The 17,021-nt window shown below is 41.8% G+C and overlaps 1 protein-coding gene across 1 annotated transcript in view; it reads left to right on the top strand.

Annotated features, from left to right (window-relative positions):
- samd14 (sterile alpha motif domain containing 14) overlaps window positions 1-17,021 on the top strand; it is a 229,110-nt gene that overhangs the window by 138,233 nt on the left and 73,856 nt on the right. Inside the window, exon 7 of the mRNA XM_078529637.1 lies at window positions 584-767. Within this exon, the coding sequence (XP_078385763.1) occupies window positions 584-767 (184 nt within the window). The remainder of the gene's footprint in view (window positions 1-583; window positions 768-17,021) is intronic.

Genomic DNA, 17,021 nt, shown 5'->3' with positions numbered 1-17,021 from the left:
ATTCAGCCCCTTAAGCCTGCTCTGCCATTCCATTCGATCAAGGCTGATCATGCAGCTCAACCCCATTACCCTCACCAGATCTCTTGATACATTTGCCCAACAAACAACTATTGACAGAAGCAAAATGCTGTGGATGCTGGAAATCTGAAATAAAAACAGGAAATGCTGGAATCACTGAGCAGGTCAGGCAACATTGGCGGAGAGAGAAACAGAGTTAGCATTTCAGGTCTTTGATAGTCTGTCCATCCATCCGTCTGCCCAGCCCTCTATCCCTCCCTTGAAAGCTCCAATGGTCCTGTACCAACAGTCTTTTGTGGGAGAGAATTCCAAGTTTCTGCACCTTCTGCCATAAAAAAGGATCAGAAAAAGATACACCTTAAATTATGTAAACCCTGTACTACTGCACTTTTAATCTATTTATACACGTTTTTTTCTGCTATTAGCTTTTCTTGGGGCTATGGTAATTACTTTTGAATCTGTTGTTCACCTTTTTCTAATTTTCTAGGTTGACATGTTGTTCACAACATTCTGTTGTGGTTATGCTTTGCTCTTTGTCCTGACTTTCATGTCTCCCTGTCTTTAGGGATTCCTTTGAAGGTCCAATCAGTATTCTAGCCTCTGCCAAGTCTGCAGTGCCACAGTTTGTGCCTTTCTCATGGTTCACAGACAGCAGCAAAGGATCAACATCCTCCAGTGGTACAATGTCACCCACCTGCTCTCCGAGGATGTCCTCCCAGGGACTCGTCCCAAAAAAGTCAGCTTCCCAGGTAGGGCCGTTGTTTTCCATTAAAATTGATTTGGCAAAGCAAGAACAGGTTTATGGGCAGTTCAAATTATTCAATTTTCTACAAAAAGAAGGGATTCTCTTAAAACTGCAAAAGATGACTCTAATGTCGTTGCTAAGTGACTTTAATCTGGTGCTTAAAATTTGTGGCTAGGTATTTTCAGGATGATGAGAAAACTGAACCAGTGAGACAGACGTTAGTGCGACCAAATAAGATACAATGCAAATATTATGACCACATTTCATTTTATAATGTCTGGTCAATGAAATTTAGAAACGAAGTCTAAATGTATGTATAACAGCACTTTCAGTGCTAATTGGTATTAATAACATTGGGAGTTTTGTTCTATTGTGAACGTTTAGCAAATAACATAGTGAATGAAGTATTACAGGTTTTCTTTACGATAGTTGGAGAATATTGACGCCTCTCTGATCACAAAGATGCATTGTCTTCATGAAAAATATCCTTTTGTTTAAATAAAAAGAAGAAGAAGAAGGGGTTTGTGCCATTTTGATGTTAATGGCATAATTCCCAAGTATTGTGATTTGCATATATCCGTGTGACATACCTTACATTGTGTGTTCATGAGCAAAAGCAAAGGTTTGCCAAACACTTCCTCGAGCAAATAATATCACATCCCGTTAATAACAGGATAGCAATTAATTTCCAGTGCAGAACGTTTTAATCTATCATAATCCAGACATCTGCTTTTTTTGATATTAACAGAAGGTATTCTCCCAAGTGCAATTGTCCATGTGGTATTTGTGTGCGGTACTCATCAGTCAATTGCTCCACCACTCGACTGGTTAAAACTTCGTGGGGTCATTTACTTAATTACACCTGCAATATCAGCGCAATCCAGGTAAAATCAGCACAACGGATTAGGGAATTTTGAGCAAATGTGAGTTATGCCCAAAATCACTTGCCTTCGTGTTTCCCATGATCTTTCACATTGTTTTAAGATTCAGTTCACTGGACCAGCCATGCCACCAGGCCAAAATTGAGAGATTCCATGGATTGCACTGGTTCAAGGGGATTCTTCAAATTGGGCTTTATTTTCTCAAGCACGCAGGCATTAACAGGCACGCTTTTAAAGCATTTTCATTTCAAAAAATATTTCATTTATTGAAACAAAAACATTCCAAAAGATGGAAGCCTGAAAAGAAAAGAAACATTGTCACCATTGTGGAAGTGGCATTTCAGAACTTCTGCAATTTTTTAGCAAGGCAGTTGTATTTTGGAAGCCTTTCTGAATCACACCTGGCGAGTGGAGGCATGTAGTGGGAGGAGTATTAAAGGTGAGTAAAAATGCTGTTGTCATCTTTGTAGTTAACCATGAAATGTTGTAACTTGAGTTATCTATATGTTCGCTAACATGAGTGATGGCTGTGCTGTGATTGGAAAAGTTAAGTGACCATTAAATAATGTGGTTGCTAGATTGTCACTTCCAAGAACTGGCATTCTTCGAAGTGAAAGAACAGCATTATGAACGTGGAAGAGAGTTGTAATGTGTTGTAATACATTATTCACTGGATGAAGTGCTATTCTGCATTTTACAACAAGAAAGTGTAGCTCAGTGTAAGATCAATAGATAATTGTTGAAACTCTCCCATGGCTTTCACTAAATCTTAAAATAACAGCTCAACCATATGTTTTAGCTGTTTCAAAATTTTGACAGATGATTGATCTTCAAAGGCTCCAATGGATTCTGCTCAGCAGGGTTTGTTTACAGTGTTGTCCAGGGAAATTGTGATCTTGAATGCTTGACTGTCTGCCAAATCATTAATAGATTCTGCTCAGCAAGATTTTTTTACCAAGCTGTCATGGGGAATATGAGCTTGTTTATTTTGACAGATTTATGACCTTCTGTAGAGGATAATGGTTTTTAAGTGCCTATTCAAGCAACATTTGTTTATTTTGACAGAATTTGTAGTGCTCATGAATTATGATTATATTGGATACTGAGTGAGGGGGTAAGGGGGTTTGAGGGACGTAAGGGGATTGAGGGGTAAGGAAGTTGAGGAGGGTGGGGGCTGAGAGAGTAAGGCAGTTGAGTGGGAGTTTGAGGGGGTAAGTTGAAGAGGTGGGTAAGGGAGTGAAGAAAGTTGAAGGGAGGGGTAAGGGTTAGCAGGGGTGTAATGATTTGATGTACCAGACAGGTTTCAACAAGAAACAGTTAACTTTATTACAGAAAGCTTTTCAAATGCTACATGCTTGCACCAGGTCCTCAACAAGAAGCCCCACCCCCTGGATTACTTGCCCTTAGGGCTCATTGGCTGAAACCTCCAAGAACAATCACATGACCCCTGATAGATAGTAGGAGAGGCTAAACCTCCAGTTACTACATTTCCTCCCCACTTTAGTTTTTTTTAGAACATTTGAATATCTCACAACATATACATGTGTGCAACTCAGGTGATTAAAGGTTAAGTCTCTGAGGTACTTTTCTTATTCAGTTAGAGCTGTATAGTTCTACATCTTGAGGTTCTTCCACAGGATCGACATGATCAGGAACTGCAGCATCTGATACATCATTAGAAAGTGGCAGTTCATGGTTTGGCAATGCTACAGAAACATCAGGCATGTCTATTCTGGGTTGATTTGTCACTTCAGAAATTAATGGTTCCACGTTAGTCACAGGTAGAATAGCTGGTTGTTGAAATGTCTCCCTATTCCTATGATGGTCCACATGTTTTCAAATGAGTCCGTCTTCCACTTCCACCTGGAAGGACAAGGGACCAGTTCCTGAGACAATTGTACCAGGAACCCAGCAAAGCCCACTTTCAAAATTCCGCACAAAAACTGTGTCTCCTACAGTGAATCTGTGAGCTTTGCTATGAATATCGTGATTCAAATTTTGATTACTCTAATTCTTCTCTACCATCCCCTCTAAGTTTGGAAACACCAGACTTAACCTTGTACCTAGGTAGCATTTCATAAATAATTCAGACAGCGTTGAACCTGTAGTCGGATGAGGCGTCGTATGATAATTGAGGAGAAAGCAGGAAAGTCAGATTTGAAAACTTTCACTGTTCTCTTAGCTAAACCATTTGATGAGGGATTATATGGTGCTATTTTAATATGACTGTCTCCATTTAAACTCATGAATCTCTGAAACTCTGTACTGGTAAAGATTGTACCATTATTAGAAACGACGACTTCCAGTAGGCCATGTGTATGCTTTTTGATAGTTGCGCTTGATGTCAGTGATCTAACTTCATACACATCTATCCATTTAGAATGCACATCTACGACCAATAAAAACATGGTACCTAAGAATGGTCCTACGTAATCAATATGTAGCCTAACCCAGGGTCGACCAGGCCATTCCCAAGGATGCAGTGGAGCTGAAACAGGCAACATCTGTTGTTGCTAACAATGGAGACAGTGCTTGACCATGCTTCCAATGTCACTGTCAATGCCTGGCCACTAGACACAGCTTTGTGCAAGCATTTTCACCTTCGATATGCCTTGATGCACACTGTTAAGCTCTGTCAAGAGTGGTTCTCTTCCTTGCAAAGGGATGAAAGCTCTTGATCCCCACAACAAGATTCCATCTTGACAACTTAACCCTGTTTTTTGGAATGCTCTCATCTCTTCAGATACAAGTGAATTTGACCACCCTTGTAATATAAGTTCTCTGACTTTCAACAAAATTGGATCTCTGTTCATCCAATTTCCAATCTGCTTCGCACACACGGACGAAGAATTCAAGAAATTCAGTACAATTCAGTACTTCTTGTGGCACTGGAGCATGTACAATGCTATCAGGTAACGGAAGACGAATGAGTGCATCCGCATTTGCAATATGTAAGCCATAAGTGCATAAAGGTAGACTCACACACAGATAATATCGAAGCCCAGCATTGTATTCTTGTTGATGCTATCGGTGGAATGGCCTTATCCTCGCTGGATAAATCCAATAATGGTTTATGGTCCGACGCAATGATGACATGTCGTCCATGCAGATACAGGTGGAACTTGTTCACTCCGAATATCACGGATAAACCTTCCTTTTCTAGCTGGAAATAACCCTTCTTGGCTGTGGAGAGGGTTCTGGAGACATAGACAATTGGTCTTTCTGATCTATTTTCCATTCTATGTGATAACACAGCTCCGACTCCATAAGGAGAGGCATCACATGTTAATACCAATTCTTTTGATGGGTCATAGTGTACCAATAAACATGATAAATGTAATAGCTTCTTAATTTTCACAAAGGCTTCTTCCCGTTCTGAATTCCATGACAAACAATGATTCTTTTTTAACAACAAGTGTAATCGTGCTATCAATGTTGACATGTTTGGCAAGAAGCGGCTAGAATAGTTGATCATACCCAGGAAAGGCTTGAGTTTGGTTACACTGGACAGAGTGTATCTTCGATTGCCCTCGCTTTCACTTCTACCAGATGCAAGCCCATGGCATCCACCCTGTGGCCCAGGTAAGTAACTTCTGGTGCTTGGAGTGTACATTTCTCTTTCTTTAATCATATGCCAGCTTCCAAGAATCTTCTTAGCACCTCTTCCAGGTTGGCCAAGTGTCCGGTTTCAGTTGACCCTGTGATCAGAACGTCATCCACTACTACTCTGGGAAGTCCTTGCAAAAGACTCTCCATTGCCCTTTGGAAGATTGCACATACAGACGATACTCCAAAGGGTAGGCGAGTGTTCTGATAAAGACCCTTGGCTATGTATCCTCTAGATGTGCTATCCAGCTCTAATTGTTGGTAAGCATGGCTCATATCCAGTTTTGTATAGGATTTCCCTCCAGTTAGCTTTGCATATAAGTCATCTATCCTCTGGATAGGATGTTTATCTAGTTTGGCTGCCTTGTCCACCGTCAATTTATAGTGCCCACAAATGCGTATAGTTTGATCAGGCTTCATCTCTGGGACATTGGGTGCTGCCTGTTCTGAAAATTGGACAGGTTGGATGATGCCCAGCTTTTCTAACTGGCATAATTCTGCATCCGCCTTCCCCTTCAATGCATAAGGGACAGGTTTGGCCTTAAAGTAACCTGAGAATCCACATCTATTTTTGCTTGCAAGCCTTTTAACTTTCCTAATTTGTCACGAAATACACTGATATGTCCTTAGCAGTTCAGGAACTCCACCTGTTCTCAAGTGAAATACTTCAGACCAGTTAAGCTTGATTTTTTTGTAACCAATCTCAGCCCAGAAGACTAGGTCCTTCACCTGTCACTGTGATCATTGGAAGCTGGGTTGCCTGTTGCCTATAAGACACAGGTAATGTGGCGATACCCTTTACCTGTAAAGATTCTCCAGTGTATGTTTTCAATTGAGCAGTTGTCTGCTCCAGATTTAGTGGCTGGGCACCTTCATTTAGGTATTTAAATGTGTGCTCTCCCACCACAGTGGTTGAGGCTCCCGCATCTACCTCCATTATTAGAGGCTTCCCATTCACTTGGATTGTGACAGTGATAGGTTTGGTTTTTACAGCTGTGGCATTGTACAGGGAATAGATGTAGGTATCGGGTTCAGGTTTTTGTTGTATTATTCAATTCAAGCACGTTGGTTTGCTGCCTAAAGGGTTGTCTCGATTTCACCCTGCATTGCTTTATTACGTGACCTTTCTTATGGCAGTAATGGCATTCTGCCTCCTTGAATCTGCAGGTGGTCCGGTATGTGGTCACCCCCACATCTATAACAGATTAACCCTGGAGTCGCTGCTGAAGTGTTTCCACTCGGCCTTTTTGATTTTCTAACAGTGGGCATTGCCTCTCATTTCGCTGCTGTGTCTCTGATTTTCATGCCACTCCCGGCGGTAGGTTCCCACCCCACATGAAGAACAGTGCCATGTTGTACGTGTTGTAAAACCTGCGAGTCTCTCGCATCACTTTCCATGGATAGTGTTATTTGCAATACTTGCTTCAAATTGATGTCGACTTCTGGGAGTAAATGGCGTTGCGTGGCATCACCGTGAACTCCACAAACTAATCGGTCCTGCAGCTTATCATTGAGTGTGTCTACAAAGTCACAGTGCTCTGTCAACTGCTCTAGCTTTGCCACATAGGTTGCGATGGACTCTTGCGGGGCCCTTACTCTGGAATTAAACTTAAACCTCTGCATTATTACAGATGGCTTCGGCTGGTAATGCATTTTCATGAGGTCCACTAATTCATTAAAAGACTTAGAATTGGATGTGTTCAGGGCCATCAGGCTGTGGGTGGGATTGTATGTTTTGCTACCACATACACTCAAAACGATTGCTTTCTGCATCTCCTCTGGGCTAATTTTGTTCGCTAATAAATAAAAACCAAGACGCTCTACATACCGGCCCCAGTGTTCCATCGTCACGTCCTAAGGATTGATCCTGCCTTAGAGTGGCATGACTGGTGAGTATTCTCCTCTTTTTTTCTTAAGATTTGATGTACTCATGTTAACAAGGCGAGGTGCAGGGTCGGAGCTATTTTACCCGCGTTGCCAAATGTAATGACTTGACGGGTTTCAACAAAATTGAGTTAACCTTATTACAGAGAGCTTTTCAGATGCTATATGCTTGAACCAGGTCCTCGACAAGAAGCTCCTCCCCCACCCTCCCAAGATTTCCCGCACTTAGGGCTCATTGGTTGGAGCCTCCAAGAACAATCACGTGATCCCTGATAGATAGTAGGAGAAGTTATACCTTCAGTTACTACAGGGTGGGTGGGGCTGAGGATTAGGGCAGCTTCACACTGACCTGCAGAACTCTGCAGATGTCTCTGTGAACAGAGGCCTTTCAACCTGGCTCCTCAGCATAGTCCCACCTCCATCTCCAACTCGAAGTCATTCCAACCCTTGCTGGACGAGAATCCTGCCAGCCGACACTGTTGGAGCAGAGGCAGGATTGTGACATCAGGAAAATTCCCGACTCCCAATTCTCACCTCCATGATGAAAATCAGGCCCAACGTTTCAGGGTAAGGCCCTTTCATCAGCGAGAAACTAAAATAAACGATTATGTTCTATTATTTTGCCTGATTGGGTTGGTTCATGGAAGATTTTGTGTTTGTGAATATTTCAATGATTTTTATCAGAAACTTGAACTATAGTGTACCTAGCACAATTTCAAGCACATTTTGGGTGCAATTTTCTCATTGCACCCAAAGCGGAAGCTCTACCCCAGTGAATATACAGAGTTGCAGATGTAACTTTTGGAAGGCTTGAGAATATAATTAATGAGAATCTCATCAGGCAATTATATTCTATCTAAAACTTTACAATGTAAACCTTGTTCTTAACTACATCAGATCCACAATGTTAAATTAGAGCAACACTGGAGCTAGTTTTATGGACTTAGAAAGACTATGGTGTCAACAGGCTACTAACATAGAATCATAGAATGATTGAAGTCATCAGCACCATTCTGTTGCTCTTTGTATGGAAGAAAATGTAACTGCTCTAAAATCTATTTTAAGTTAATAGAATTCTAAACAATCAATAAGGTATTAGATTCACCAGCTCAGAACCGCTGTTAATGACATCATGTCCCAAAGGTTCCTTTATCTGCTCACAATGTTGGTTAAATATATTAAACTGATTCCTTTTGAAAAATTAATGAAACCTATGAAAATGTTAGCACACTCATGATTGTTTATTGAATACAATTCACTGCAGTTAGCCAAATTTCCTTTATTTGAGCTCAGTCATAAAACATCATACTAAAGCACATAGAATGTGTGCAGAGTGTTATGAACCAGTAGGAGAGCATGTTGTTTTCTGACAAAATTGTCAATCAACCTCTTTATGACCCTGGTTATATAACTGGACAGATTCTATGATGGCAATCCACTCTGTTACCCACGCACCCCATGAAGGTGAAAATTATTGTCCATGTTCTTTATAAATAAAATGCTGGAACTGTTTTCAAGAATGTAACACACTTACAGACATCAGAAACTCTGTAGAACGAGGCTTGTGTAGTAGATGGGATATCAGAGGCCTCATGTTGGTGGAGGTGAGGCGGATAAGTGTCTTGTAGTGGTTTGGGAATCAGGAGCATTGTGCCTGTGTGAGGGGTTTGGAAGCCTTGCCGTGGGAGGATGGCAAAGCAAGGGCTTCATGACAGGATCAAGGACCTTGGGGGAAAGGCCTCGGGAGGGGGCATGGGGACAGGGTTGTGGGGGTACCGGAGTTCCCATTTACGCAGGTTCCTCAGACAGGCACCTGGATCCAAGAGGTAGGCACTTACCTCCTGAATTCACCAAGTTCTCATCTTGATGAAAACGCCAGGCACCCCAGATGCTTGGGAAACCTGACCAGCAGCCATTAAAGTTTACAACCTGAATGACAATGAGGCTTCGTGGGAAACAGATTTTTCAGGCTTTAATAGCCCCTCTCCCCTATCCACCCCCTAGCCGACCCAAACTCATCTGATTTTAGACAAAAATTCAGTCCATAGAGTACAAAAGGGAGACAAAAAGCAGTGAGACTTCGAGGACAGAGGAGCCATAAAAAGCTGTGAGGTTTTGGGGAGGGAGGACCCAGCCTCTCTGGTTTCAGAACCTAAGTTTGGAAACAATATTCAAGGCATGACATCACAGGGAAGCATGTATGTGATTGGCTGGTGAGTATTCCCTATTTATATAAGCTGTTTTTAAAAAAAATCATTTATGGAATGTGGGTATCACTGGTTAAGTCAGCACTTATTGACTATTCCTAATTGCCCTTGAGAAGGTGGTGGTGAGCTAATTTCTTGAACCACTGCAGCCCCTGTGTTGTAGGTACACCCACAGTGCTGTTAAGATTAGTTAGTTCCAGGATTTTGATCCAGCGACAGTGAAGGAACGGTGATATATTTCCAGGTCAGGATGGTGAGTGGCTTGGAGGGGAACTTCCAGGTGGTGGTGTTTCCATGTGTCTGCTGCCTTTGTCTTTCTAGATAGTAGTGGTCGTAGGTTTGGAAGGTGCTGCCTGAGGAGCCTTGGTGAGTTTCAGCAGTGCATCTGGTAGATGGTACACACTGCTGCCACTGTGCGTCGGTGGTTGTCACGAAAGTCCAATAATTGTCATAATATTATTGTGAATTATTGTAAAAGTAGTTTAATACTGGGATTTGGATAATTTCTATGTGTAAGATTTAATTACATCTTATAGCTAAGCAGACTACAGGTTGAAGTATCAAAAGAGGTAAGGTGTAGAAGTGTCTTTAATGTGTTATTGAGTAAACATAGTTGGGGTCTTACCATGTGAGGTGTAAAGGGAATTTGCATTTTTAGATAGAAAGAGGGATTTGGTTTTCAATGGGATCACGGTCTGTTTACAAATAGCCAGGCAAGCAAGCTGAGGAATGTATTTATTTTTCTCAAGAGTTATTGACAATATAATGGCAACATGAAAAGATTTATATTATGAGAAAGGTAAATTTCCAAAGATATATGGGCAATGGAATTTACACATTAAAAGGGAGAAATATGTATAAAGGGGAATGTGGCTATGTGTCGAAGGCATTGTAAGATCTACCAGAAGTGTGAGAAGCCTCCAGTGTTTGTGCATTAAGGCTGCTGTCTACAGAAACCGAAGCTGGGAACAGCCACTTTGAATTCTACTGTCCAGGGTATTGTGTTTAATTGCTGGATCTGTTTAAGTTCTATTTCTTTTTTACTGTTGCCTTAATGGGGGTATATCTGGAAGTCAGATTAATTAGGGGCTTTAGAAGTTATCATAGTAGTAATTTGTAGACCTATGTATGTGCTTGAAATATTTTCTTTTGTTAATAAATGTTGAATTCAGTTTTTTAAAAAAGCTGAAGTCTTAGTGGACTTATTACTTTTGAATTCAGGGCATGCATCTTAAAATAAATACAAATTGAAAAGCCATTGTGATAGCATAATCAAAATTTCCCTCATGGATTTGCTCCGCCTGGCACACATTATCCGCCGTGTCATAACAGTCGTGGAGGGAGTGAATGTTTGTGGAAGGCATACCAATCAAGCCGGCTGCTTTGTCCTGGGCGGTGTCTTGAGTGTTGTTGGAGCTGTACGCAACCAGGCAAGTGGGGAGTATTCCATCACACTCCTGACTTGTGCCTTGTAGATGGCGGACAGGCTTTGGGGCGTCAGGTGGTGAGGAGGTGGGATCAAAAGATAAAATATTAAGTAGTAATAATAAGTAACAAGTGAATAGCTGTTGAGTATTTTTAATCTTTTATTTTTAATTAAAATGTATTGCTACTAGCAAGGTGTGTTAAGTGTTTGCAGAATTTAACAGTATTAATAAGGTTTATTAAGTTTATTAATAGCAGTAAGGTTTATTAATATTGGTCAGGTTTATTAGTAGTTACAAGGTTAGCTAATAAATAAAGGTGAGAGCTTAAAGAGTTGCAAGAGGAGAGAGCAAGAATGGCGAGAAGTTAAAGCGGTGCAAGAGGGGAGAGAGAGCGTGGTGAGACTTTGAGCTTAGTCTGTGGACCAACCACAATTTAAAAAAATCAAAGTCTTGGGGCAGGGTTTTATGCGTTGACGAGTGGGGGCGGGGCCCAGTCACCGACACGTATACTGACGCACGGTGACGTCGGGGGGAACTCCCTGATGTCACCGTGCCTCATTTAAATTTTCAGGAAGGCGGGGGCACAGCGAAATCAGCTGCACGCCTGCCGACCTGTCAATGGCCAATTGAGGCCATTGACAGAGGCAATCAAGAAATTAAATGACCTGCCCGTCCAACCATAAGGTTTAGTGGGCAGGCCAGGATCCCCGGCGCGAATTAGAAAAAACATGAAACCTCATCCACGGGCGGGATGAGGTTTCATGTAGCTTTTTAAAAATTTTAATAAAGTTTTTCTGAAAATTACGGACATGTCCCAACTCATGTGACATTGTCACATGAGGGGACATGTTAGGGAAATTTTATTTTTCTATTTTTAGATTTTTGACATTTACAGCCGCTCTCCCTGAGGCAGCACTTAGTCTCAGGGAGATGAGTGCGCTCTTTCGTGCGCATGTGTGAAAGAGCGCACTCTCGATTTTGGGATTCCCCCCCCACCCACACAGGGAGTGCATAGCACTTCTATGCGGACGTCACGCTGGGCGGGCCTTAATTGGCCCACCTACATAAAATGACACCACGCCCCCAACTGGGGGCGCCAATCGGAAGAGCGCCTGTGCGTGCCCACCATTCAACTTCCCCCCCAACGGGGGGAAAATTCAGCCCTTGATGCCAGAAGGAAGCAGGTAAGTGATTGGTTGGTGATGATTTTGTTTGTTTCTCTTTGAAAATTCCTGTAATTTATTAGAAATGTAAAGTTCTATTCGCATTAGTAAACTTTACTAGCAGTAGTAAAGCTTATTGGGAGCAGTAGGGTATTTTAATTATTATTTAATTTAGAAAATAAATTTATTAACACATAATAAATATGGCAGGGTAGGTGATGTGTTACAACTGCAGAATGTTGTAATCCAGGGCAAACACATCTGTAGTAAATGTTTGCAGCTTGAGGAGCTTCAGCTCAGAGTCATTGAACTGGAGGCTGAACTTCAGACACTGTGATGCATCAGGGAGGGGGGAAAGTTATCTGGACACTTTGTTCCAGGTGGCAGTCACACCTCTTAGGATAGAGTCTTCTGATTTGGTCAGTGGTCAGGGACAAGGAGGGTGTGACTGCGAGTGAGGCAGGTATGGAGACCCAGAAGGTAGAAGTGAAGGACCCTCAGCCCTTGCAGTTGGCAAACAGGTGCAAGGCTCTTGAAGCCTGTATGGATGAAAATGAGAGCTGCAAGATGGATGAGCAAATTGACCATGGCACTGTGGTACAGGAAGCCATCAAGTGGGGGGAAGTTAATAGGAATGTAGTGGTAGTATGGGACAGTATGGTCAGGGGGATAGACGCAGTTCTCTGCAGCCAAAAGTGTGAGTCCAGATGCCTGTGTTGCCTGCCTGGTGCCAGGGTTTGGGACATTTGCTATGGGTGCAGAGGAACTTGCAGTAGGAGGTAGAGGATCCAATTATCCACATTGGTACCAACGACATAGATAGGACTATGAAAGAGGTTCTACTTAGGCCTTATGAGCAGATTATGATAAAGAGCATAACCTCAAAGGTAATAATCTCTAGATTATTGGGCATAGGATAAATAAGATCAGAGAGATAAATGTGTGGCTTAAAGACTAGTGTGTGAGAAATGGGTTTCAATTCAAGGGGCACTGGCACCAGTACTGGGGAAAGTGGGAGTTCTACTGTTGGAATGGTCTTCACCAGAACCATGCTGGGACCAGTGTTCTGGCAATTTGCATAACTGGGGTGGTAGAGAGGGCTTTAAACTAAATAGTAGGGGGAAGGAATCATACGAGAGGAATATTTATTATTTGTCCATGGGATGTGGGTGTTGCTAGCTAGGTCAGAATTTATTGCCCATCCCTCAACCACATTTCTGTGGATCTGGAGTCACATGTAGGCCAAACCAGGTAAGGATGGCAGGTTTCCTTCCACAGAGGACATTAGTGAACCAGATGGGTTTTCATGGCATTTGGTAATGGTTTTGTGGCCATCATCAGACTTTTAATTACAGATTTTTCCTTATTGAACTCAAATTTCACCCTCTGCCATGGTGGGATTTGAACCCATTACTCTGGGCCTCTGAAATACTAGTCCAGTGACAATACCACTATGCCACCACATTGGAAACAACAATGTAATAGATCAGAATAGTGATTTGGGTAATGATAACCAGAGTGTAATTTAAGAGTGCACCAGCAGATAAAGCTGGAGAGTGCCAAAATGGTAAAAAAAAACAGAGTTAAAGGCTCTGTATTTGAATGTGCACAGCATTCATAATAAAATGGATGAACTGTTAGCACAGAAGAAATAAATATGTATGACCTGATAGCCATTACAGAGACATGGTTGCAGAGACACCAAGGTAGCTCTGTTAATTAAGGACGTCATTAGTATTGAGAGATGACCTTGGCTCGATAAAGCAATATGTAGGCCGAAATTTTCCAGCCCCTCAAGCTGGCAAGCTCCCCAGCGCTGAGAATGGAGATTTCAATGGCTCGCCGGCCCCACTGTGAGGGAGCCCACCGCGGAGGGGCTGGAAAATCCCAGCCGTAGAATCAGTTTGGGTAGAGCTAAGAAATAGTAAAGGTAAGAAGTCACTTGTGGACGTAGTTTATAGCCCCCCCTATCAGAGGTTATCTGGTAGGGCAAGTTTTACAAGAAGAAATAAGTAGGGCATTTCAGTATAGGTACCACAATAATCATGGGTGATTTTAATCTAAAGGTAGATTTGGGGCAAATCAGATTGACAAATATAGCCTGGGTGATGAGCTCATAGAGTATATTGGGTACAATTTCTTCAAACAGCATATTCTGGAGCAACTAGGGAGCATGCTATTCTAGACCTGGTAATGAGCAATGTGACAGAATTAATCAAAAACCTCAGAGTAAAGCAGCCTTGAGGTGACAGTGCTCATAACATGATAGAGATTCATGTTCAGTTTGAATGGGAGAAGTGAGTCTAAGACTAGTGTATTATACCAAAGTAAAGGTAATTATAAGGGTATGAAAGCAGATCTAGCTAAAGTGAATTGGGAAACTAGGTTAAAAGGTAGGACAGTAAAGATGCAGTAACAGACTTTTAAGGAGATATTTAATAACTCAACAAAGATTTATCCCAGATGAGAGAGAGAGGCTTTGAGAAGGATGCATCGCCCATGGCTGAATAAGAAAGTTAAGGATAGTATCAGATTGAAAGAAACACTGTACAAATCTGCAAAGATTAGTGATAGGTTAGAAAGTTGGTCAAATTTTAAGAATCAGCAAAGAATGACTAAAAAAAAGGAGAAAGAGTATGAGAGAAAGCCAGATAGTAATGTAAAAGCAGATAGTGAGACTTTCTACAAGTATTTAAATAGGAAAGAGTAACTAAAGCTCATTCTGGTCCTCTAGAGAATGAGTCTGGGGAATTTATCATGGAAAACCAGTAAATGGCAGAGGCACTGAACAGGCAGTTATGTTTGTCTTCACTGTAGAAGACTTAGAAAACTTCCCAAAAATGTTTGAAAACCAAGGGATGAATGGGGGGCGGGGGGGAGAGAGGAACTTAAAACAACCACATCAGGGAAAAGGTGCTGGGAAAACTATTAGACCTAAAGTCTGACAAGTCCCCAGGACCAGATGGCCAGCATCCTAGGGTCTTAAGGAAAGTGGCTGCAGAGATGGTAGATGCATTGGTTATAATCTTCCAAAATTCCTTATATTCTGTAAGGGTCACAGTGGATTGGAAAATAGCTCATGTACAGCCTTTATTCAAGGAAGGAGGGAGACAGAAAGCAGGAAATTACAGGCCAGTTAGCTGAACACTTGTCTTCGGGAAATTGCTTGAATCCATTATTAAGGAGGTGATAGTAGGATACTTCGAAAATCATAATGTAATCAGATGGAGTCAATATGGCTTTGTGAAGGGGAAATCATCAGCAGGATTTTTCAGTTGACGTGCGTGCGCGAAAGAGCGCTCGCCACGATTTTCCCTCCTCCCCCTGCCAGCATAGGTAGCGATGAGCACTACAGCTTGTGTATTATGCTGGGCAGGCCTTACTTGGCCCACCTGCGTAAAATGGCAGCGCGGAGCCGATCGTGGGCGGCGATCGGCTCCGTGACCGTCCCCGCCGAACCCACCCACCCACCGACTGAAAAATTCAAAGGCCCATGCTCAACTAATTTATTAGAGTTTTTTTGAGGAAGTAACAAGTAAGGTGGATAAAGGGGAACATGTAGATGTGGTGTACTTGAATTACCAGAGGGCATTTGGTAAGGTGGGAGGAAGAATAGAAAAGCAGTGCACTATTTAAATGGAGAGACACTGCAGAACTCAGTGGCACACAAGGATCGGGTTATTCTAGTACATGAATAACAAAAAGTTAGTTTGCAGATACAGCATTAGGAAGGCAAACGGAGTGTTGGCATTTATTGTGAGGGGAAGGGAATATTAAAGTAGAGAAATTTTGTTGCATCTGTTCAGAGCTTTGGTGAGACCACATCTGGAAAATTACAGTTTTGGTCACCTTATTTGAAAAAAGATATAACTGCGTTAGAAGCAGTTCAGAGAATGTTCAGTCAACTCTTTACTGGAATGACAGGCTTATCTTATGAAGAAATGTTGAAAAGGCTGGGCCTTTACCCATTGGAGTTTAGAGGTGATTTTATTGAAACATATAAGATCACGAGGGGATTTGATAGGGTAGATACTGGGAGGATGTTTCCACTTGTGGGAGAGAGTAGAACTAGGGGACACAGTTTAAGAATAAGAGGTTTACCATTTAAGATGGAGATGAGGAGAATGTTTTTCTCTCAAAGGGTTGTTAGTATGTGGAATTCTCTTCCCCAGAAAACAATGGTGGATGGGTCATTGAATTTATTCAGGGAAGAGTTGGACAGATTTTTGATAGATGGGAGTCAAGGGCTATGGGCGGCAGACAGAAAAGTGAAGTTGAGGCTACAACCATATAAGCCATGATCTTATTGAATGGCACTGCAGGCTTGAAGGGCTGAATGACCTAATCCTGCTCCTATTTTCATATATTCAAGTGCAAAAGATCTGCATTTACTTTGTAGCTTTACAAAATCACTTTGAGAAACCAGTTTCCATGAGGGTAATTTTCGAATTTTGCACAGTTCTGCTATCACTACATTAAACCATAGTGAAAATGCTGTGTTGTTAACCTATTCATCCTGTTGTGATGCGGCAGATGATATGTGCCAGGTGGATCAAAGCTATGAGAGAAACTTGATCACACGATCACAGCAATTTTGCAATTTGTATTTTATTTCAAGATGTGTACCCTGAATTCAGTAGTAATAAGTCCACCAACACTCTAGAGATTTTAACTAAACTAAATTAAACATTTATTAACAAAAGAAAAGGTTTCAAACACATACACAGGTCTACAACTTACTACCATAACAACTGCTAAAACCCCTAATTAATCTGGCTTCCAGTTACACCCCTGTTAAGGCAACAGGAAGAAACAAATAGGTTTTAAACAGATCCAGGCAAATCATCACAATACCCTGGATAGTAGAATTCAAGGTAGCTTTTCCCAGCTTCAGTTTCTGCAGACAGCAGCTTAATGCACAATTACTGGAGGCTTTACACACTTCTGGTAGACCTTACAATGCCTTCCCCCCTGACACATAACCTCTTCTCCTTTATATATGTTTGTCCCTTTTAATGCAAATTCCATTGTTCCGAAGGAGGGTCATAAGGACTCAAAATGTTAGCTCTGTTTCTCTCTCTACAGATGCT

This window comes from Cetorhinus maximus, chromosome 25, assembly GCF_964194155.1.
Source record: "Cetorhinus maximus chromosome 25, sCetMax3.hap1.1, whole genome shotgun sequence".
NCBI classification, from domain to species: domain Eukaryota; kingdom Metazoa; phylum Chordata; class Chondrichthyes; order Lamniformes; family Cetorhinidae; genus Cetorhinus; species Cetorhinus maximus.
The sequence above is the reverse complement of the archived record's forward strand: the minus strand, read 5'-3'. Positions and strand labels throughout refer to the sequence as shown.